Source organism: Euphorbia lathyris, chromosome 1, assembly GCF_963576675.1.
Source record: "Euphorbia lathyris chromosome 1, ddEupLath1.1, whole genome shotgun sequence".
NCBI classification, from domain to species: Eukaryota; Viridiplantae; Streptophyta; class Magnoliopsida; order Malpighiales; family Euphorbiaceae; genus Euphorbia; species Euphorbia lathyris.
The window spans coordinates 31,290,115-31,316,203 of record NC_088910.1 but is presented as its reverse complement, the minus strand read 5'-3'; the positions used below and the strand labels follow the sequence as shown (position 1 = coordinate 31,316,203).

The 26,089-nt window shown below is 34.6% G+C and overlaps 1 protein-coding gene and 1 pseudogene across 1 annotated transcript; one reads left to right on the top strand and one right to left on the bottom strand.

Moving 5' to 3' along the window:
- Positions 1-293: 293 nt before the first annotated feature.
- LOC136217565 (protein DYAD-like) lies at positions 294-8,017 on the bottom strand (annotated as a pseudogene).
- A 9,127-nt stretch (positions 8,018-17,144) lies between these two features.
- LOC136227271 (putative expansin-B14) lies at positions 17,145-19,391 on the top strand. The gene is made up of 4 exons (XM_066015940.1): positions 17,145-17,351; positions 17,420-17,532; positions 18,095-18,276; positions 19,047-19,391. Exons 1-4 carry the CDS (start codon positions 17,168-17,170, stop codon positions 19,381-19,383), a joined length of 816 nt encoding a protein of 271 aa, XP_065872012.1. The 5' UTR covers positions 17,145-17,167; the 3' UTR covers positions 19,384-19,391.
- The last annotated feature ends 6,698 nt before the right edge of the window (positions 19,392-26,089 follow it).

Sequence of the window (26,089 nt, the reverse complement as noted above, 5' to 3'; positions counted from 1 at the left end):
TTTCTTGAGAGGAAACTGTTTCAATCTTGTTGTAATCTCCATTGATTAGTGAAGTTGCTAGATGTAGGCAGTTAAGCCGAACCAGGGTAAATTATGTGTGTATTCTTTTGATTGTTGTTTCAAGATCCAATCTGTGATCTTTGTGAACTTTGTTTATCTGTGTGGTTGATTGATCGTTCGAAGTATAGTTCAACAACACCAACCCTAATTCTTCTCTATTCACTACTTCCAAAAATCCCTAATCGTTACACAAACAAACAATTCTTAATAACTATTCAAGCATTAATGTTGGTTCATACCTCCATCCAACACAAAGATTGTGAAATTTCCATCAATTGTTCTTCAATCTTAGTCTTCTTATTCATCAAATCAATATACATTTCCTGCAAAAGATGGGGGAAAGGAACTATTAAATTAATCAATTAAATAACTTGCAAGTCAATCTTTCAGAATTCAGATTTACCTTGAGTAATAGAAGAAATAGGAGTAGCAGCAATTGCTTCTTCTTCCTCGCTAATTTTCTTGGATACTGTTCATCAAACAAATTCGATGAATTTTGTAATGCCAATTTCTGTGTTTCCCAACAAGTCAAGGGTTGAAAGGATACAAGATATCAGCTAGCTTTTAGGTAAGCTAATCAGGCATAAATACACAGCTTACAAATTAATTTCCTAGAATCAAGCTAATTTACATATTGAACAGAACCTCTCTAATATGGAATAGTAGAATATCCAACTAATTGAAATGAAAATATAAACATCATGGACAGGAAAACAAGAAAGGATAATTACTTTTTCAAATTAGATATCTCTTCCTTGAGGCTCTTGAATTCCCTCGCACAAATAGGATCCTGAGTCGGGTTGTCACCAGTATGCCAACCAGGTGGTGAAGTCCAGTGAGGATCCTGAACCCCAGCTTCTCTTCTTATTTCAATCAAATCGGCTTTCTCAAGCCAATATTCCATTGCTCCTTCTGCATTGTGCCTCCTCCTAAACCTCTCTTCACCTCCTGGTGCCACCTTCCCAGCCATGTGCTTCAGCAAATGATCCAGCAGACCTGTATCTCCAATTAGCTTCCTTGCCTGAGCTCTCAGCTCTGGCCTGAGAATTGGTCTCCCAAATACTGCACCTTGTTCTTTCATTATTTTCAACATGTTCACTTCAGCCAACTTATACCTTCATTTATAAATCCCAATTGCTTATCAAATTCAATTCCTAACCAGTTTAGAAACATTAATTAAAGGCTAAAAGTGAAATCATTGAAATTGCTTACCCCTTGGCAGACCATCGATTAATGGAGTTTTTTTTTAAGAACTCTTTCCTTTTTATGCTAGTAAACTACAATGTGACCATCTATCATTCAAATTGCCTATGACCAATATCGGAGTAAGAGTATATAGACTGAAATTGACGGAACAAATTCTGAATGAGAAATTAAAAACTGATATGAGGACCAAAAGCAACAGATTGGATAGTAGAATAGAATCCATCATCTTGACAAACTGAAGTGGAAATATAATCAAATGCACGAAAAAAATTATCAATCTTTCGGAAGAAACTAAACTTAGTTAGAGAATAAGAATGAGTGACATTAACATAATTTCTCATGTAGTAAGAATAATGTGAATGAAACAGAACATGTATCAGAATTTTCATGTAAAGAAAGTACTACCAGAATCTGTTTGAGGGGAATTTGGAACCAGAAACAGTAAGGAGCAGCTTATTAGCACACATATTGTTAATTATAGAATAATATCAACAGTTCTGATAACATAGTAAACAAAACTAAGAACATAAACAGAAAAATCAAAAAGCAATAACGAAACTAATAGTTGGGAGACATGATATTCCTTATAAGTTCAAGGTTACTTAAGAGCATAAGCTAAAGTAACTCAAATTAGGAGAAGTAACTAATTATCAGCATATTTGCAGAAAAGGACTTGAGATCAGCACAAACGAGAGTAACAATTGTTTATCAAATTCAATTCCTAACCAGTTTGGAAATATTAATTGAAAATTAAAGGCTAAAAGTGAAATCATTCGAATTGCTCTACCTCTCAGCAGACCATCTATCAATGGAGTTTTTAAGCACTTTTTTCTTTTTATGCTTGTAAACTACAATGTCATTCTTATTTTCTCGTTTTGGTCTTTTCTTCTTCTGAATGACCTTGCAAGACCGCTGTAGTTGCTTTCTTTTGCCGTTTTTTCTAGTTTCGGGATCGTCAATTTCTTCACCCGCTACGTTCTCTTCTTCTTCATCGTCTTCCTCTTCTTCTTCTCCTTCTTCCTCTTCATCGTCGATTTCTTCTTTGCCAGCTGTTACATTACATGATTTAACTGATTTGCTTTCGTGCCTAGCCAAAGTACCTGACATGCCGGCGCTGGCCCCATTTTACTGCTCCTGTATCCTCGAGTTCGGACAGGCACCCTTTCTTCAGGACAATATTACTTCTAGACCTAGAAATTGAAACGGAGCTGGTTGACAGTCTCTGAGCTGAAATCGAAGGAACCACCCAGAAATGCCACAAATTCTTCTTCTGAGTAATTTCCTGGTCAGAAATTCTCCGGTAGAGTGCTTCCGCTGCAATTTCTGATCCGATAATGTAGTCCCTGAGAGGGTAAATGCTAGGAAATCTCAAGCAAACTCTCATTCTCGTCTTCTTATTCACCTAAAAGCAGAATCATTAAGAACTTGACTCGCGGGCGCATATATATATATATATATATATATATATATATATATATATATGTTGGGAATTTTACGTGGCTTGTGGAAACAATAAATTTCAATTTTATTGAATTTATAGGGTAGAGATGTATTTAACTTTATAGAGTTATAATCCGATAAAACAAAAATAGTTTCTCGAAAATATCTAAAATAATTATCAAATTATTTTGTGTCTCCCCAAAACAATTGTACTACCATCTATCAATTAGAAAGCAAATACACAATACAATATGTATTATGTAATTTATCCTCACTCTCAATATTCTCAACTCCCCTTTCTCTCTTTTTTCTCAATCTTCATTTCCTGTTTCACAAGTCATAATTCTCGTAAAAATTGGCTCTGAGACAGCATCATGAATGATAGACAAAACTCTTAGAGCTTTCGGTGATTCCTCTTCATGAGCCCTTATTTGATTTAGAGTTGGATTGTCTCCAAGAGGTGTTACCTCCTTTTAGATTCAACCCAAGTCCAACCCTTTTAAATGAGTTTTCATTTTGATAGCCCAAATTAGATAATTTTCACCATTGAAACTTAGAGGAGAAAAAACCGATGATGATTGGTTGGGTGTCATTCTTAAAAACTCAATGATCCCTTAAGATCATTGAAGCTCTAATACCACAAGCAATATATTGCTAAGAAAATAATAGCTTAAAACTTGAAGATTATTTTATTGAGTTTATGAGATTTATCGCTTCCGCTAAATTGTCCCAATCAAGAAAAATTCCCAACAGCATAAACGACGGTAGCATAAATGTTGATTTGAATAAAATAGAAGTAAGTAAACAAAGCCAAGAAATAGTAATGAATCAAAATAACAAAGTATTTCATTAAGAGAGTGATTAATCATGTCCATATTTTATGTTTGTAATCTCAATTTTTCTAACAAAGTATAAGTAAGGGATTGTTTGGCAAAACGAGATGATTGGACGACTATGGTACGCTCATGGGGTGCACTTTGGAAGTATAATTCCCCAACTGAAGTGCATCCTCCTTGTTCTGTTTTTCTTAAATCTCGATATTTTGGAAAGCGTTTTGGTTGCTGAAACGTTATTCTTAAAGATTGGGTGTCTGGTAAAACTTACGCTTCCTTAGTCAATTTCAATGTTTAATTTTATTCATTATATAAACACATTATTTCAAAAAAAAAATTTAAAATTGCGCACAATGCGCTTACATTAAAGAAGAAAGAAAAATCCTCACCAGACCCGAATGCGATTCGAACCCATGACCTCCCTAGTCATAATATGTAGCATTTTCTAGTTAGGGTATAATATGTAAATTCCATCTAATTATATATATATATATTTTTTCTTATTCTTATTATTATTATTATTATTATTATTATTAATACTAAATTCTAATGCTATAAAAAATATAATATATGAGAAAACTGAAAAATGTAAAATGTATGATTTTTTTTAACTTCTTATTATTTACTTTGCTGATTCTCCTAACCGCGAAACAAATCTAGTGTATATATTTTCACGGATTCTTAAACTGCGAAGGCAGAAGCGAATCTGCAAATTCCATGGTTATTAAAACCGGACCGGTCAAAGAACCGGAAAGGACAAAGGGTCAAGGGTTAGAGGTTCAATCGGGGTTTAACCGAGGTTCAACCGGTATAAAAAAAATTCTAAATGAGAGTTTCTCTTAATATTTTTATGAGGAATTAATAAGAGTCAGTTTTTCTCTCTCCTGAAAGCCAAGAGGTACAATTGTGAAAGCTATAAGAAGAGATAATCAGAACCACATTTGGAAAAAGGACACACACACATAAAAGAAGACACACACAGGGGAACCAAAAAAAATATCAAAGACTTTTCATGTATCATCATTCTTCCATGGCTTCTTCTTCCTCCAATATGAACTAATTTCCAATTTCTAGCTAGAGGTTTTTAGGTCTTGAACAATCAATTGGGAGATCATTCTGTACTTAATCTTTTTCATCTATTCAAGTAATCAATTTCTATTCTGTTCTTGTTCGTATTGCATGATTTAATTGAATCCTTGATTTGATTATTTACTTGTAATCGTTTCGCTAATTAGATGTTTAAATACGTAATCGTTTAATTCATCTAATGCAAGTAGCAAATAACATAGTTAATTGTGGACAAGCTTTTAACCTATGTTGTGAATCTAATTGATATGCTTTAAATAATCCTGCTTTAGTGATTATTGAGTAGAATTAGTATCTCTTTCATACTTTAATGCTTTCAATCAAATTAAATTCTGAAGCTTTGTTTGGAATTGTTTAATTGATTATGGAAAATTAATGAACTTTTCTTAATTGTCCAATCAGTAAGAAGAGATAGGTTGTTAATGCTTTTTAATAACCATAGCTAATTTATTTGAAGGATTTAAATTTATATTTTCTATGATCGATGATCAATTGTTTAATTCAAGACTCAAACCTAACCTCTAGCTGGAATCTTTTTCATATATATTTCTCAACTATTTAATTTTTCTCTTATTTTATTATTATTTGTTATTTTCTATTTATTTCATTCTACAAATCAAAACCCCCCTTTTACTTTTTAATTGTTAATTCTGAAAAGGTATAATTCTACCAGTCTCTGAGGATTCGACCCTACTCCATATTTACTACAGTTTTTGGATTCCAAGAGTATGTATTTTATTTTTGGTGAATTCGACACTCATCAGCATCCTCCAGTTTTGAATGACTTGACACCGTTCATTCTACAATTTGAATGACATTGAGACTGAACCTTCTCCAGTTTTGAATGACTTGAGACTGTTGTTCCCAAGTTGCAAATGTTGCGGTTGGCATAGAAGTTAACCACTCTTTGGCTCTATCTTCAAAGTGAAAGGAAAGAGGCAAAGTTTGATTGCTTCGGCAGTCACATCGGGTATTTTAAAAGTGTCACAAATTTCAAGGAAATTTGTCAAATGGGTGTTAGGATTTTCGTTAGGTAACCCATAAAATGTTACGTTGTTTTGCAACATATTAAGCAAAGCTGGCTTAATTTCAATTTGGTTTGCGGTTATTCTGGGTCTAACGATACTATTGGTTACACCGGCCACTCCTGGCCTAGCGTATTCCATAAGTGTTGGTGGATTTGCCATATTTTCTGGCTCGAAATTTTGTTTGTTTTCGTTTTTCTTGTCTTTCTTTTTCTTTTTAATGGTCTTTTCAATTTCTGGGTCTAACGGGTTTGGTGCAATGCCTGAACTTCGAGAACTGTGCATGAACTTGAATTCTTACACGAACCAAAACTACCTTCAAAACAGAATTGAAAAATAAATATGTTAGTATATTAAAATTATAAATTGGGAAAAAGAAAAATAGCACATTCATCCTATATTGACTTAAAATTCAACATGTATTATGGCTCAAGTTTCCTTAAAAACTTCAATTGGTGTTAATGTAAGACGAAATCAAAAACCGAGCTAAAAATTTTAGTTCAATTTAATGCCTATAAAACTAATTGAAAATTTAAAATAAGATTTATTGTATCATGGATTTCATGATATAAAATAGAGATTGAAAATAAAGAATTTTACTTAAATACATTCACTCGAGACAATTTTACTTAAAATCGCATCAGAGATTTGTGAAAAATTTGAAATATATTGCCCGTATAGAAATATATTATTTCTAACGATAATGATAACCTTTAAATAATCATAAGTTAAATGTATATAAAACATATGAAAATGTTAAGTTTATAAAAATAATAATGATAGAGTTATGAAAAATAATGTTTATAAAATAAATGTTAAGTTGAATAAATACGTTGCAAAATGTGTTGCATTTACTTAAAATACATTTTTGTATATGTTGAAAAATGTGGGTGTCATTTTATGTTTATTCGTTTCATTCATTCGTATTAAAATAAAATGATATATGTGATATCTCCTCCCACACTTAATTTGGACCATGTCTTCATTGGTGCAAAAATGGATAAAACACGAAAAATATACTACGAAATAAGATATAAAAACATGAAATAAAAGCATCCATCATTAAACAAATCATTCAATAGAAAAGAAATTAAAATTGTACCAAACATAATTAGAAATAGATTGTACCAAACTTAAACTTAAAAACAACAAAATAAAAGATAAAGATAAAGAGAAGATAAAACCTATGCACGAGAAGGTGAGTCCGGTGGAGATGGTGAGGGTTCAATATTTTGACGACGGAAAAATGAGAGTATCCGACGTCCGGTAGACTTGTTCTCCCTCCTCAAAGTGGCGATATTAGTGTCCACTTCGGCGACTCGTGTATGCATCTCATTATTGGTCTCGACCAAATCATCAATGCGCAAATTTAATTGCCTATTGTGGGCATGCATTTGGTTCCAAATCATCCTCAAATCAATAGGATCATCATCATGTTGTGCTTGGGCTTGTGGTGCTTGTTGTACATTGGGTGGCTCATCCTCCACTTCCTCCTCCGCACCTCTTTCGTCGGTACCTACATGTTGAGAACTCGAGGCTCCTCCTCCCATATTCCCACTAAGATGGGCAATACGTGATTCATACGAAACAAAAATGGGAGGACGAAAATTGACCAATAAGAGAGCTCGGTCAAGGGCCGCAATAGAGGGATATAGCCATGGTAGGAAGACATATCATAATCGGCCAATTCTCCACATGCACCCAACACTAAACCGGTAATAAAATTGCCTAGAGGTACTTGCTTAGTGTGTGACTTTGAAGCACGATATAAATTATCAAATAGCATTCCAATGCTATCAACCCTTAGACCTTTCAAAAAGCAATCAAGAACGAACAAATCCCGAACTTGAACTTTGGAACTCTCAACACGTCCAAACAACGAAAAACTCAAGAATTTGTGAAAGTAAAACAAGAAATTATCCCTAATCATTTTACTTGATGTGTTTTTGGGATTAAAATAGGCTTGACCCGAAAGAATATTACAAATAGTGTCATTATTGAATTCCTTAGGCTTATCAACAAAACCACTTGTAGGAAACCCGAAAATATTCCCCATTGCTTCATAATCAATAGTATAAGTTACACTATTGTTCCTAAAGGTGATGAAATTTTTCTTCTTATCAAATTGTAATGTAACCAAAAATTCCACAATAAATTCGGTATTGTTAAGGAATTTCATAAAAGCAAAGGTATTCCAACCTAGAGTATCAAGGAATGCATTAATTCGATCAGAGAAAGATAACTCTCTTACCGAATCAAAATGTAGGAAAGGCATGTCCACAAACTCTCTTGGCGAGCTGGCCTTTTCAGGCCAATTCGACGCGAGCTGGCAGTGCCAGCTCGCCGATCTAGCCCCAAAAAGGCCATTTTGACGAGCGAGAATGCCCAGAACGCCTTGCGCGACTGCCGGATGTCCCGAAACACAATTTTTGCCCAAACTCGTTCCTGTTTTAACCTACCCACGCACGTAAACTCCAAATAACATTAGTTCCAAGGCTAAATTGACCCGCCAATCGCTTGTTTTGAGTAAACACTCCGTTTGGTGCGACTTTTGGCGGACCAATTAGCCATAAAAGATAATGGAAATTTAACGTACATGCTAATTTGGCCATATTTGCCTAAAATAATCAGAAAACGATCATAAACAATGAAAAGTAAATAGAACATATACAATTTCTAACCAACTCAAACAAAAGCATATAAATGCGAGAATTTCTCGCTTATTCATAAAATAACACCAAAAACCGTCCTAAAATCATACCCAAAGATAGGGGGTTTTGACCCCTGTCACATGCTCAAACAATGGAGCGGTTGACACCTCTAAGGATGTTTGGCTCTCAAGGCTTGCGAAGATTATGGTTCTTTATAACCATTTTATATGAAGGTCCCATGCCCCCCATTGTTTTCATTCTCAGTTTCAGGATCGCCAATGTCTATGTTTAATGAATTTGGTGCTGAGGAAGCCAATCTGGTTGCCCCCTAGCAAAATTTTGTATGAACACACTCAAACATTTGAGCAGTATGATGGCACCCCAAGAAGATTTCACTACTCAACACGTCCTCTTATGATGTTTTGTCTTTTGATTCTCGAGTTTTCTTCGGTAGCAGCACCTTGATTGCCCCCCAATTTGTGTAATACATCTCCATTTTCGAGCAATGTGGTTAGTGATGTTCATTGGTGGCTTTCATAATTGCCCCCGAATTCGTCTATCCACACTTAGACAGATGACATGACAATTTTTGTTGGTGGCTTTTCTATAATTGCCCCCCCGGATTTGCTCATATTCAGATACGACTGACTGGGTGATGCTATGGAGATTGATCTGATGCCCCCAAACTTTTTGATATTTTTGCTGTTGATACATTCCCTTAAAGAGCGATATGCGTCTTAAAAGGATCATTGCTGCCTGCAAGGAATTCCTGATGTTACTTTCTTTTCTTTTCTTTTTCTTTTCTTCTTTTTTTTCTTTCTTTTTTTTCAATTCCTCATCTAGCTTCGTTGAGCTGATTTTTTACGGGCATTGAAATTGAGATTTCATTTTGGACTCATTATCTTGAAAGATATCCACTGGAGCATCTGAATTTTGAATCACCAATTCATTCATACAGGGTGTCGGAACTCCATCTTGACCTTCTCTTCAAGAATCAAGGGTGATTCACTGGATTAAGAAAATTTATAGCCAAAGATGATGATCTCCTGTCATAATCATAATCATGCTGGCTCTGAGCCTTCATAATTTATCTGCTTAGTCAGTATTGCTGTCGAGGACAGTTCTGAAAGATTCTGAATTTGTCTTGCGACTGAGTTACGATTTTACCCTTGAAGGAAAATAATTTCTTAAAATAACAAAGGAAAATCCTTATGATTGCATGAAGAGGAGATATTGCTTTTCGCTACTCGACGTATCTGCTTTGATCGTATCTTTGATTGCATATGATCATATGAGTTTCTATGTAGATTATCAAGATTTTTCGTTTTTTGAAAGTGAAACTACCATATGCTTATTTTTCATATTCCTCTCCACTAATGTAGACCAACTTCATAACTAGGGATCGAAAGGTCTTTTTAGGTTAAAGGTAATAATGATGGAAAAGGCTTGGAAAACCTGTTGAATTGGTCAATTTTTATCTATCACGAAGAGATTTATTTGCTCTAACTCGGCTGATTTGACCTAATCGTCTTACGACTTTATGTACTTGACTTGCCTTAATTTTTGCCTAGATCGAGATTTTCAATCTAGTAGGCTCTTTTTTCTTCGTCCTATATTTTTCCTAGACCGCCCTTGTGGGGTTTTCAATCTAGCAGGCTCTCTTTTTGTACCCTATCTTTTGCCTCAATCGCCCTTGTTGGGTTTTCGATTTAGCGGGCTATTATTATTTTTTCTTTTTTTAGCTGCACTGGCAGTGTATTACAACACCTTGGAATGTTTGTTGCTTTGACCTGGTATTGGTCACTTTGAAGGAATATTGACTATTTGATGTTTGATCATCCTTCAATCAACTAATTTTCTTGTAAAAAATGAGAATTTGGTGATATGAAAGAAAGGTTTATCATTGGCTCAAAAGGGCGAACAAGGGAATATGATTAAAGGGTAGGTAAAAAGGCTAAATGGGCGATTCAATGAAGGCCTTAGTCATTTCCCTAATCATGAGTTAGTCAAATATTTTTCCTCGAGGAATAATCAAATAAGTTCTAGAGTTTTTTTGGCAAACCTTAGTCCGAATAACTTTCCTATAAACACATGTTTAATGATGAATTGATCAGTTATTCTGGTGCACGACCTTTGTTGATCTTCTGGATAGTCAAGTCATGTATTTGCATTTCAAGCTTTTTCTTGTTTGTCAAAATCCTCTTTTATCCCCGGCAAATCTTAGTTCAAGCGTCTATCGGGGTGCAAAGAGCAATGCAGATTTCACCTTGATCATTATCACCCGGAATAAGAGCCATAAAGGCTGAAGTGTCATGTATTACTCCTTTTTAGGAGCCAACAGTCAGTGCTCGTCATTTCTCAAGCATTTAGATCTTGTAGAAGCTTAAATAAAGCACTGAGGAGAAATCAGTAGAAGCTCACAATTTTGAGGAGAAATCTGATGATTCTGAAATAACTGAGAGTAGGAGGTGAGTCTCTTCTCATTTTGGATACATGATCTCTTGTGAACTGTGTGATTGGCTTGATACATGACACATTCAATCAACATGTTAGAAGAATGCATCCTTCATACTTTGTCTCAGTTCTGTTTGTTCTGAGCTTTTGTTTAACACTCTCTGGTCAAAATTGAAGCTGAAATTATGATTACATATTCTTCCCTCCTCATGCTTGGATACAGTGCCCCCCAATGTGTTTGACAAACTTTAAATTTTTCTTGTGAACAAAGAAATAGCTTGAACTGCATTCATCCATTCATATTCCGTATTTTCTCCGATTATCTCACTATTTTTTTACCCCATGTGTTACATTGCTTGTATGCTTTAAGTGCTTGAGAAAAGCATCGAGTGAATTCTTCCAGCTTCAACTACAGTTTCAATCCAACTGCATGAATCATCTTGAGATGATGATCTCTTTGGGATTTTCTTGAAAAATTTGGATTAGAGATTTGCTAATGCAGATAATATTGAGGCTTTAACATATCATCAAATGACTCTTTCTGCAAGGTGATATGCTTTTCTTTTCAAATTCTGGAAATTTGCACTGGTGATGGGTAAAATAGAGATCTGAAACAACAGAGTAGGATCAGTTGTTTCTCTCTGACAACTTCCACTATTTTGGCTTTTCTGTATTGTCTTTTAACCCTCTTTCTCATGTCTGGGCATTATCACCATTTCCCATTTGTTTCTGATTCGAATCCCTTTCTTCCGAAGGTGGGACATTGAAGATATATGATTCTGCAGGATTTGCCACTATAGCTTTCATATTTGAGGCTTGAGATGCCTCTATTCCTGTCTGTTCATCATTTAACAAATATATCAACTGAGCAGTCTGTTTATTCAACCCTGGGAGACTCCTTTCAATTTTTTTGCTTAATGATCCATGACTTCAAACTTCTCTCGGATTATATTTTTTCAAGCCAAATGGATGGACCCTTTTTTTTTAAAATGCTTTATTATTTTTTATCATATATTTTTAAGAAAAACATAAAAGCCTGCAAATGAATGAGACATAAGAAAGAAAATTTTTTTTTGTTCCTCAAGATTTTATTTTCATTAAAACGAAGAATGAAATATGTTTTAAAAAAATGCATGGATGTGTTATATGTAATGTTATGTGTGACATGATGTAGATATGTGGGACATGTGAAAATGGATATCGTGAAATGATAACAATGTGCCCATATGACGACATGAAGCGAACATATTATGTTATGAATGATTATGAACGATCCAGACATAATGATAATGGTTATGAAAACTGTTAGGGTTTAGTGTCCTATAGACAATTGTTCTAGGATGTAAACTAAATATGAATGAAGTGTTCTTTATATCATTTTTTTTAATAAGATATGGTTTCGTAACTATATAAAGGCAACCCCTTTTTAAAGAACTAAATAAGTCTAAACAAAAGGAAATCCCTAAGTTTGTTTAAAGTGATTATAAAGTGTTCATACAAGCATGAAGTGAGACGAAACTTTATAATAAACTAATAAACTTAAAACCACCCCAGGTCAAGTAATACGTTTAGGATTGACATATCACTGTTGAGACTTGCATGTAACAATGTCTTCTGTCAAGACAGAAAGCTGATCTCACAAGCTTCAGTTATACAGATAACCTGGACAGTTGCATGGATCCAATGAAAGGGAGTTCATTAGGATTGGGGACCCAACTTGAGATAACAGGATGGGTAGATTCATCCTTGTCACCTGTTCATCTCATTGGTATTAATAGGTATAAGTAATCCTCAGACTCAAAGGAATGTTAATTGGTGATTCTGGATTATGGAATGTGATGCTTTGATCCTGTTGTAACACGATCTATAACAGAGATGACTCTGGGGTGTGAACGGCAGACGTTGGGTATCACAGGAAGTAATTGCAGGATAATTATACATTGGATTGAGCATTTGTCACTCCGGATAAATGGGAGATACGTCCAAGGATCGCTTGTGGAAGACTTGACTCTAAATCCTTGCAAGGTGATAGCTTAAGACTTGAAATACAGATTTCACTTAACCTATCTAATTGGAGTTGACTCGGACTATACAAGTAAAACGAACGTCTTGCTATATGTGACTTGACATTATCCATAGTCATAAGATTCAGTTCAAGGATGTAGTTGATAAAGGATCGAATTATACTGTAACTAATACGGAAAGGTCAACGACAGAATCAACCTGTCTTCTTATAGCTCTAGGGGAATGTTTCGGATTTGCTAATCACATTTCGCGTACTCATTCCGTTATGCAAAGATTAAATATAATTATGTGAAAATTAATTTAATAGTTGCATACGGCTAGAAGCAATAAGAACCTAATGGGTCACACATAAGACTTGGAGCCCAAAAGAGAAACACATGTTAATTAATTGATGGAAGCCCAACTGAGTCCACTAAGGCCCAGTAGATAGGGGTGGGGCGATTTTTATGTATGGTAAATACATAAATATCTAATTTGATTTTAACAATTCTAATTAGATTATAATTCTGAATTAAATTAATTAAAGGATAAATAAGTTAGGAGTTTTAATGAGATTAAATTGCTCCTATTATTATCCTATAAGGTTATTATTATTATCTTTATATTTAAGATATAATTGTAAATAATAAATAAGAATTATATTCCGAATTAAATTCTTATTCAGTAACCTAATTCTATCTAACTAAGGTTTAGATACAAGAGAATATAAATACCCCTTATATGTGATTTTCGAAATACACATACTCAATCCGGGAGAGAGAATTTCGACCCACACTAGAGGACGAGATTATCCACCGCTTCCTTCCGTTCAATTGATTTTCATCTCTTTCTCTTATTCCTTAATCTTGTGTTGATTTATTAGAGACAATCTATTCTTGATTGTTTTAATACGGTTGATATCTAACTTGATTTTGGGTTGTGTTTTGTCTTGTGCTCGGGAACTCGAAGTAAGAGTTGTGGGCACTTCGATTGCAACGGTAGATAGAACTTCATAAAGGTATTTCCTTCTATCCCTCTTTATATGAAATAACGATTAACGGATCTTGGGTTAATGGAAATAGGTTAAAATTTTTATATTTCCGCTGCCAAACGTTTGCCTATTTTCCTTCAAAAGCATGTAATGAGGATGTATATTTAACAAGTGATGTGAAAACGTTCACATGATATGAATGAATGTCATGATGTCTAGTAGGTGGCACGTGGTAAATGTATGTTATGACATGAAGATGCATTGAGAGAAAACTGCTAGTACTATAATGTGATGATTATGATACAGATGAATTCCTAGAAGTGGCTAGGTCATTAAAACATTTTATGAGATGAAATGAATTATGCATCTAAATTAATGAAGCATATGTACATGACGAATTAAAAAATTAATGAAAACTTTAAGTTAAATGTTCAGGCATTGTAGAAAATCAATGTGTTATTAGTAAAAGCACTCGACAAACATATGATAATCACAACATATATTAAGAGTAAAAATAATGTTATGATAATGGATGATGTAACCATAAAGGGTGAACCTGCATAAAATGGCTGGTTTCTATAGGGGTAGCTCTTAGTTCTAGTTCTAATCGAGTGGTTACCAAATCCTTAACCCCTCAGTGTTGATAGGGAAGTCCAATTTGGTTTGAGAACGTTTCAGGACTCGTTCCTGGTTTCCCGAGTGGTATCCGTACTTTGTCTCACCTAAACTTAAAGGTAAGATCATAATATGACCTTTTGTGCGCGAGTGAAAATGTGGTTTATACAATATCCAATATTTAAAAATGAAAGTCAAATATAGCAATTATTCAAAGATATAACAAATAACATGTTAAACACATAACATCACTCACATAGCTAGGAAATCCCCAACAGAGTCGCCATAGTGATTCCAAACTGATGGTCAACCAGATGATAAAAAAACTTCAGTGTCAAAGATGAAACTTTGGTCAAATACGTAGAGGAAGCCAAGCGGATCCTAAATCACTTAGAAAAGAAGGAAGTGAAGTGGGAGATGATCCATGTGCTCAGGGGATCCAATACAGAAGCAGACCATCTAGCCAAATTAGCTTCAAGCAAGGACCAGTGGGCGGATCTTGAGTGTCCCTTCGAAGTAAAAGCTAAACTTGCTCTAGAATTTATAGCAGTTATGACACTTTCTCTCGATGATTGGTGAATCCCAATTCGTTAATACCTTACTGATGGATCTTTGCCTCAAGATAAGGAGGAAGCTAGAAGGATAGTGAGAAAGGCAACATATTTTTCGCTAATTAATGATCATTTGTACCACAGGTCTTTTAGTCAACCTTGGCTAAAATGTATCACATTGGAAGAAGGTCATGAGGTTCTGAGAGAATTACACGAAGGCGCATGCGAAGCCCATGAAGCATCTGCCACCATTCTCAAAAAGTCTAGGCTATCAGGGTTCTATTGGCCTACCGCGGAACAAGATGCTCAGAAACTTATAGAATCCTGCCATAACTACCAGGTCCATGCAAATGAAAGTCACACATCAAAAGCTCTTCAAAAGCCCATCATTAAAGGTTGGCCATTTTCCACACGGGGCATCGACATAGTCGGTCCCTTTCCGCCAACTAGGAAATAAATAAAGTATGTGGTAGTATATGTGGATCACTTTACAAAATGGGTAGAAGCGGAAGTTGTCTCAACCATCACTGCCGAACGAATGGTAGATTTTGTAAGAGAGAACATCGTTGGAAGGTTTGGGATCCCTCACACAATCATCACGGATAATGGAACACAATTCAGTTGCAAAGAATTCAAGTTTTCTGCAAAGATTGGGGAATCTAGAACAAATTCGCCTCGGTGTATTATCAGCAGTCTAATGGCATGACAAAAGTCACCAATAGAACCATTGTGAAGGGAAAAAAAAGAGGTTAGGTGAACATGACAAGAAATGGGCGGATCAACTGATGAATATCTTATAGGCGTATAGAACCACTCCTCGAACCGCCACTGGCGAAACACCATTCGCTCTTACTTACGGGTGGAGGTTGTCGTCCCAGTAGAAATTCAAACCCCAAGTGACAGAGTTTCCTTCTACCGTGAAGATCAAAATGAAAGGAAACTCAGGGAAAGTTTAGATCGTTTGGAGGAGAGAAGAGAAAGGGCGTATGTTCGGATCGCTGCTTATAAGCAGCGGAACACTGCGTGTCATGATAGGAGTGCCAAGCTAGTGGAGCTAAATGAAGGAGATTTGGTACTGAGAAAGGCTGATAAGATCCAATCCGATGATAGAAAAGGCAAGCTCGGGATTACGTGGACAGGGCCGTACAGAATAAGCACCAAAATTGGACCCACCACTTTCAAAATCCAAAACATGGACGGAAACACTCTACCGCGGACATGGAATATTCAGAATCTCCATAAATACTTCCTTAAAGAGTAGAATATAAGTGTCTTTTGCAGAACATAAATATTCTCGATGCAAATATGGGGGGCAACGAACGCCACCCACCAAAATTCGCAAACCGCCATCATGGCACATCTACTCTCTTCTCAAAGATAGGAGAATGAAAAGTCCCACCAGCGGACCAATTTACCTCAAAGAAAGGAAAAAGATTGGTCGCCACTAAGGGCGAGTTAAAATTATCTCAAACATGAAGATAATTACATCCTAAACTCTCCTCAAAGATAGGAGAAAGAAAAGTCTCACCGGCGGATCAATTTACCTCAAAGATAGGAAAAATATTGATCGTCATCAAAGGCAGTCTTATCTCTTAGAACTCAAAACTAAAAAAACCTCTCAAGGTTTGTTCGTCGGGGTATGGTTGGCCACCTTACCCCAAATCTTTCCTACTATTATAAGTATGTGATATAAAGCATGATTTGTTATAAAGACTTTCGATATTAATAAAAATATATTTCTTCAAAGGAACATCCAAAGATCGAAATTCTACCTTATTTATCAAATGCCAATCAAAACTTGTTGGTAATAGTTGATGAATTAATCTAGGAAATGAAATCTTATATTTAAAGTAAAATATTGGGTTAAATTGTACAATAACCCAGTTCATTAAAATACATATATCATAACCAAAAGTTGACTCACCTTTAATTTCGGTTATATTTTCTATTTATAAATTTGATTATGAATTTTTTTTTTAATCATTTGATTATGAATTCTGTTCACAAGTTAGTTTGTTAATTTGTGCCTAAAAATAATTAATTAATTCCATAAATATAGGTAACACACCTGCTTATAAAAAGAAGCAGAAACAATATCACCAAACACCTAAGAAGGAACAAGGCTGGCAAAATAAACCCTTCTTCTTCAGAGCCAGCCATATTCAAAAATAAAAAATAAAACTAAAAAAAACCATAGATGGTAAATAATTGAAGAGGGACAAAAAGAAAAAAAAAAAGAAAAACAAATAAAATGGGCAGTGTTCAAGTATCAATACCATATGGTTTAGTTGCATTTTTTATCATTTTTTGCGGCAACTTTAAGCCCAGCTTTAGCCATGGCAAAGACAGTCATAAGCAGCGACGCATCGACGATACTCACTGGCGAGAAGCCGTCGGAACTTGGTACGGCCCCCCTACTGGCTGCGGAAGTGATGGTAATTATTATAATTATCTATCAATTAATTAATTATTATGATTATTAATTAATAATGGATGGATGCAGGAGGTGCTTGTGGATATGCAAAAGCAGTTTCAGAACATCCCTTCAATTCTATGATTACTGCCATTAGTCCTAATCTTTATAAAGAAGGAAAGGGATGTGGTATATGTTATCAGGTAATTAAGCTCGAGGCGGAGCCGTAAAATAAATACTCGACGATCAATGAATATATTTGTCGCTCTTGTTAATCCGTGACAAATTCTCAATAAAATGAAATTATCATGTTCGCGACGGATATTACCGTCGGTAGTTATGATATCTTTTATATCTCCCGAAAATTGAGGGCGAGGGTCCCTCTAGCGCATGGATGGAACTACAAAGTATCGTGGAGGGGCCATTGGCCCTCGACTCCAGAGAGAATAACAAAAAAATTGATTTCTCGACAAATTTTTCCATGCTAAACATAAAATTTTTTGTCAACTTCATTGTTTTCAAAATTTGACATTAATGACGGAACTTATTTTTGTCGCTGGTTCTTAAATCCATTTTTTTTCCTTCTAAATATTGTCCAATAACCTTAATTATTCGGATCTAAATATTTCCATTGACCAAACTTGTCCAAAACCATTCAGATTTTGTGCTGACATGGCAAATATTTGAACGGTCTCAGACTAATATGATCCGGACCATATTAGAAATTTTAATTGAAAGAGTTTTTTTTGTTATAAATGAATGCAGGTAAAATGTAAAAACAATCCATGTTGTTCAGGAAAACCAGTTAGGGTGGTTGTGACAGATGTTTGTCCAGAAGGGCAACACAATCATTTTGATTTGAGTGGTACAGCTTTCGGTGCCCTTGCTAAACATGGTGAGGAAGACAATCTTCGTAAGTCTGGAGTTTTGCAATTAGAGTTCACAAGGTATATAATATAAATACATATATAAATTTTTTTACCCAAAAGTCTTTGATCAAAGTCATTCTAATTTTGATGGATTGGGGTTTTAACTTTTTATTTTAATACATTAAAACCAAGATTTTTTTTTATTTTTTTTGATATCATTAAGCTTTTAATAATTAGAAAATCAGCTTTAAATATAAAACTTGCTTAATAGAATATTATTCATTTCTTTTATATTCAAAAAAATATTTGGTTTAACAGTTCAAAAACAATTTTTTTATATATGTATATAGAAATTTGTAATGAGTAAAGCTCTTTTAATAATTAAATGAATTTGTTTTTTGAAATTAATAGCTAAATGAATTAGATATTCACAATAAGTAAAACAAATGATTGGAGTCTCATGTGCTAAAATAAAGGATTTGGCACCCAATCCATTAAAATCATAATGATTAGAGGCTTAATGATACTTTTTGCCTTGGATTGATAGGTCGGGTTGAGGGGACTCGGCTGAGGCCCAATGAACTTTTGTCTAATATATTATATATAACAAAAAATTAAAATTTGTTCTAAATTATAAATATTAATAGAGTACAATGGGTCAAACTATCCTATTTTTACAAATCTCAAAACCATCTTAGAAATAAGTGGGCTTTTACGGTTTTAGGCCAGGTCGAATCTAATGTTAATTTCCTTGTCCAACTCGGCCCGACTTATCGAATGCGGACTACACTGATATCCAAACCTGTGAACAAGTATATTTTTGGCTAATATATTAATTAATGATACAGGGTTGAATGTGACTATTCAGCAAAGAACGTAGATTTCAAAATAGATGCAGGGTCAAATCCATATTATTTAGCGTTTGTAGTAGAATACGCAGAAGGAGATGGCGACGTATCAAAAGTATTAGTAAGGGATTGTTTGGCAAAACCAAATGATTGGACGCCTATGGTACGCTCATGGGGTGCACTTTGGAAGTATAATTCCCCAACTGAAATGCATCCTCCTTTTTCTGTTCTTCTTAAATCTCGATATTCTGGAAGCGTTTTGGTTGCTGAAAATGTTATTCCTAAAGATTGGGTGCCTGGTAAAACTTACGCTTCCTTAGTCAATTTCAAAGTTTAATTTTATTCATTCCGCAAACACATTATTTCAATTAATTATTCATTATGTTTATATTTTTAGATTAGGTAGCATTTTCCCGTTGGAGTATAATATGTAAATTCCAGCTAATTATATATGTATATATATTTATCTTTTTTATTATTATTATTATCAATTCTAATGGTATAAAAAATAATATATGAGAAAACTGAAAAATGTAAAATATATGATTTTTTTACTTCTTGTTATTAATGTATATATGAATAAAAATGAAATTGAACTTCAATTAAATAATTTGTATAATATTTAATTTTATATATTTAAATGCTTAATAAAAAAAAATACTATTGAAAGTTTTAATTGGAAGAGGATCCACTTAAAGAATGTTCAACGATCCTCGAACCAAAAATTCGGATAAACTATAAAAAAAAGGTTATTATTGGAAATATAAAATAAAAAGACCAATTTAATTATTGAAATGAATGAGAAAATTTTAGATATAAAGTCAACTAATATATTTATATTTAGGGATAAGTACAAAAAAAAATGTCCGTGGTTTACACGTTTTACAAATTCGAATATGTGGTTTTTTTTTTTTTTTTTGCATACAGAGGTATGTGTTACAGGTTGTTAGCAAACAGATGCTAAATTGACTAACGGTGTTAAAATTCAAAGAGAAAATAGTTAATTTGGTCCTTATATTTATTTATTTTATAAATTAACCCCTCTAATTATGTAATTATCATAAATAAACCCCAAAATCAAAAATCAAAAATAAAAAATACCATCTTTTTTTCATTTTTTATTTTCCTTCTTCTTCTTCTTCTTCTTCTTCTTCTTCTTCTTCTTCTTCTTCTTCTTCTTCTTCTTCTTCTTCTTCTTCTTCTTCTTCTTCTTCTTCTTCTTCTTCTTCTTCTTCTCTTCTTCTATTTTTTTTTTAATTTTGATTCCAAAATTTTTGGAATTTTCCAGAATTCTGGAAAATTCTGGAAAATTCGAAAAAAATTTCAGAATTTCTGGAAATTTCTAGAATTCTGGAATTTTTCAGAATTCTGGAATCAAAATTTAAAAAAAAATAGAAGAAGAGAAGAAGAAGAAGAAGAAGAAGAAGAAGAAGAAGAAGAAGAAGAAGAAGAAGAAGAGAGGAGGAGGAGTGTCACGACCCAAACCAGGCCATCACCGGCGCATAAATTAAGTAATCTTTAATCTATGCTAGCCTTAATTCTGAACTAATAGAAATTCCAAAATTTACTAACAGAATATCAAAATCATCTCAATTACATCAATAACCTTAAAAGAATCAACTATTCAAGTCAAAACTTAATAATCAAAAGTCTCCAAAAATAAGATAGAGCTAAATCATTAAGCGGTCTCCTTCAACATCCATCTAAGGGTTACCTCACGAACAGGGACCTTAATCTGAAAAATAAATATTCAACGTGGTATGAGATTTTCGTCTATACGAGCGAAAACCTCAGTGAGTAGTAGCTACATCACACAACAGAAAGGGAAACAGGCAGGCAAGCTGATACTTTTAAATCATGACAAATATAGTTCAAAATATAGTATTTCGAAATCAGTTAAACTAAAGGGGGCAATATAAGATAATCAATTCCAAAATGCTGACAATCAATTGTCAAACATAAAACTGAAACCTCTAAAAATATCAAATATTAGTATAATCAGAAAATAAGACAAAAGCTTAAAAACACATGGTACAGTGTAACAGAGTGGTGATACTGCACACCACCAGGGCCAGATAAATGGTAAGCGCTACCAATAACAGATACAGATAACAGATAATCGCCTTCACCGATCTTATGCATGATTCTAATGCTGACACAACTGACGACAAACTGACAACTGACAACCTGACTCAAAGACAAATGCAAGGACCTAATGTTATGAAGATCGGTGAGAGGCCAGATAACAGATACAGATATACTGAGCACTTGTACCAGTTTGAAAACATATAGTATACATATATAAATCAGAAAAGCATAATTGATTGAACGAATTATCAGATTTCTAAAACAAAAGTAATAACTACGATAAATCGCGTATCAGAAAGTACAGATCATATCAAATCAAATTTTAATAATTTCAGAGTAACTGATAATAAAACAAATCAAATATAAAGGCCTGTTCCCAGAAGATACGCTCTAATACTAAGGATATTTAGTAAACATAAGATTCAAGATATACGTTTTTATGAAGGAAAATATACAGTCAAATGCTAATTTTTGATAAACCGTTTTTCAGTCTGATATTTCAATCAAATAGGATCATGTACTATAATTACCACTCACCTGGAACTTAAGCTGATGTCAAATCCCGACAGCTCGTCTCTCAATCGACGGGGTGAATATCAGAATTTCCTATTGGTTCAATAACAATGGAGAATGAGCAAACTAATCTTAATCATATCTAAACTAACGGGGACAATTAACACATTAGGGGAGAATTAATTAAACTATAAAGAATCAACTAATTAAGAAAAAGTCGACTAATATTAGCTACTGCTAACATTCGAAAAAAAAAATAAGATTAATCTTAGCTATTCCTAAACTAGCACTAATAATATGAAAACAAATTTCAAAATTTGATAATCCGCAACACCCACCTCTCAATTTAAAACCCAAAATAAGTTTGAAATGAAACTCTTTTGAATTGACATAGAAACCTTGTACAGAAAAGACAAATTTGCTTCCATTAATTTATATAAATTGTCAAACCATGTTGGAGGTTACAAAGATTGTAAAATAAGATGAAATCCCCAAAAATTCATACCCTCAAATATATAATATAACAAATTATATGGAATCATGATAGCAAGGACAAGACAAGGAAAAAAATTGGATTACAATCATAAATAATTGTCTCTGTTTTCAATGTGGAGAGGTGATTTGGGGAAAAGCAATTTGCCAACCACTTTATCCATCATAGCATACGAAATTGAAGAGTAAAATATTGATTTAAGAATGATGAACTTACTCAAACGATTGATGAACAGTAGTAGGTAGAATAGATCAAGACAGATTTTGACTTCGACAGCAAAAAAAATGGATTGACGGCGGCTCGTCAAGGAATATTGGAGAAATTGTTTTCTTTTAGAAGGAGGCTAGGTTTTCAAAGGCAAGGGATAATAACTTAAATTTAGGGATTTAAAATATAGTTATAATATAATTAAAATAATTATAATCCTATAATTCATTAATAGCTACTATGAAATAAATAAATATATATATATATATATATATATATATATATATATATATATATATATATATTTTGACAAAACCGAAAATACTATCAATCCAATACCTATATAGTGAGAATGATATATACAAATATTATTTAGGTTAGGGTCATTACATTCTTCCCCCCTAAAGGAAATTTGGTCCCCAAATTTAAATTATAAGGACACTAACCTTAAGCATTAAACAAATGAGGGTATCTAACTCGCATCTCAGATTCCATCTCCCAAGTGGCTTCACTATTAGAGTGGTTTTGCCAAAGGACTTTAACTAAAGGAATTTCTTTTGAACGCAGCTTTCGAACTTGACTGTCTAATATCCTTATGGGTTGCTTCTCATAGGACAGGTCATCTCTAACTTGTATATCTTGTGGTTGCAAAACATGAGAAGCATCAGGAATGTATTTCCTAAGCATCGATATATGGAATACCGGATGAACTTTAGTGAAACCAGGTGGAAGGGCTAACCGATATGCAACTGCACCAATCCTTTCAAGAATCTCAAACGGACCAACATAACGCGGACTCAGTTTTCCTTTCTTGCCAAACCGCATGATTCCTTTCATCGGAGAGACCTTCAGAAACACATGATCACCGATATGAAATTCTACATTCTTGCGCCTCGGATCAACATAACTCTTTTGCCTACTCTGAGCTGTTAAGAGTCTATCACGGATAACACGAACTTTATCTGAAGTCAACTGTATCAACTCAGGTCTAGTGAGTCTTCTTTCTCCAACCTCATCCCAACAAATCGGCGACCGACACTTACGACCATACAAGGCTTCATAAGGTGCCATCTCAATGCTAGCTTGATAGCTGTTGTTATAAGCAAACTCTACCAAAGGCAGATGATGATCCCAATTTTGGCCAAAATCAAAAATACAAGCTCGAAGCATATCCTCTAAAGTCTGAATAGTCCTCTCTGACTGTCCGTCGGTCTGAGGATGAAAAGCGGTGCTAAACTGAAGTTTTGTACCAAGTGCTTCTTGAAATTTCTTCCAAAATCGAGAAGTGAATTGAGTGCCACGATCTGACACAATAGAGACTGGGACTCCATGAAGTCTAACAATCTCATCAATGTATAACTAAGCAAGCTTAGAAAAATCATAAGTTATCTTCACATGAAGGAAATGAGCAGACTTTGTTAAACGGTCAACTATCACCCAAATGGAATCGTACCCTCCCCTAGTACGAGGCAATCCTACCACGAAGTCCATAGCAATGTTCTCCCACTTCCACTCAGGAATAGGTAATGGTTGGAGCAACCCAGACGGTCTCTGATGTTCTGCCTTGACTTGTTGACAAGTAAGGCATTTAGCAACAAAGTCTGCAACATCTCTCTTTATTCCACTCCACCAGTATAATTCTCTTAAATCTCTATACATCTTAGTGGAACCAGGATGAACTGTATAAGCCGAACAGTGTGCTTCCTCCAAAATTTCCCTTTTTAAATCATCAACACTAGGAACACACAGTCTAGTCCCATAACGAAGAACTCCATCATCACCAATCATGAAGTCTTGAACCTTACCCTGACAAACATCATCCTTAACTTTACACAATTGAGGATCTTCTTGTTGGGCTGCCTTGATTCTATCTAATAGAATAGGTCTAACACGAAAATGAGCTACCAACGCTTTAGACGTTGCCTCAAATTCTACTCCTTGATCAATCAACTCATGAATATCACCAATCAAAGGTCTCCTCAATACGGAAAGATGAGCTAAGCTACCCAGAGATTTCCTACTTAAAGCATCTGCTACAACGTTTGCTTTCCCTAGATGGTACTGAATAGTGCAATCATAATCCTTGAGAAACTCCACCCATCTTCTCTGCCTCAAATTCAAATCACGTTGATTAAATATGTATTTGAGACTTTTATGGTCAGTGAAAATCTCACATGTTTCCCCATACAAGTAATGTCTCCATATCTTCAGGGCAAAGATCACTGCTGCCATTTCCAAATCATGAGTTGGATAATTCTGTTCATGTTGCTTTAATTGGCGAGAAGCATACGCAATCACATGACCATGTTGCATCAATACACAACCCAGACCAACCCTTGAAGCATCATAAAATACTGTGTAGCCCCCTGATCCAGATGGAAGGGCTAACACTGGTGCTGAAGTCAACCGAACTTTCAATTCTTCAAAACTCTTCTCACATGCTTCTGACCACTGAAACTTCACATTCTTCTGGGTTAACTTGGTTAAAGGAGAAGCTATTCGAGAAAAGTCTTGCACAAAACGTCGATAGTAACCCGCTAACCCAAGGAAACTTCGAATCTCCGACACTGAGCTAGGCCTTGGCCAATGCAGAACAGCATCAACCTTCTTCTGATCAACACTCACCCCATCTTTGGATACTACGTGCCCTAAGAATGTGACACTATCCAACCAGAATTCACATTTCGAGAACTTGGCATAGAACTGGTTCTTTCTTAGGGTCTGAAGAACAAGCCTAAGATGCTGCTCATGTTCTTCTTTACTTTTAGAATACACCAGAATGTCATCTATGAAAACTATCACAAAACGATCAAGGAAGGGCTTAAACACCCTATTCATTAGATCCATAAAAGCTGCAGGAGCATTAGTGAGACCAAAAGGCATCACCAGAAATTCATAGTGACCATACCTAGTCCTGAAAGCTGTCTTAGGTATGTCAACATTTTTAACTCTCAACTGATGATAACCGGACCTCAGATCGATCTTAGAAAAGTACTTTACACCCTGGAGTTGATCAAATAGATCATCAATTCGAGGAAGAGGGTATTTGTTATGTATTGTGACCTTGTTCAACTGTCGATAATCAATGCACAATCTCATTGATCCATCCTTCTTCTTCACAAACAACACAGGAGCACCCCAAGGAGAGACACTAGGGCGGATGAACCCTTTGTCAAGCAAGTCTTGTAGTTGTTCCTTCAACTCCTTTAGTTCAGCAGGAGCCATTCGGTAAGGAGGCATAGATATGGGTCTTGTTTCGGGTGCTAAGTCAATGCAGAAATCGATTACTCTTTCAGGTGGCAAACCTGCCAAATCTTCAGGAAAAACATCAGCAAACTCATTCACCACATCAACATTCTCCAAATCAACACCCTTTGTTTGAGTATCCATAACATAAGCTAGAAACCCTTCACATTTCTTATACAACAATCTTCTTGCAGCAATAGCAGAAATAAGGCTATGAGGAGCCATGCTGCGATCTCCTTGAAATTGAAATTCCATCTCCCCAGGAATTTTAAAGGTTACTAACTTGCTATAACAGTTTAAAGAGGCATGATATGAGGCTAACCAATCCATTCCCAAAAGCACATCAAAATCTAACATTTCAAGTAATACAAGATCAGCTAAGAGTTCCCTTTCCCCTACTTTTACTAAGCAATTCTTAAAAGCTAGGTTTATGTCAAGGACATCTCCTATAGGTGTTGCCACAGATAAAGGACAATCTAACATAGTAGGTGGTACA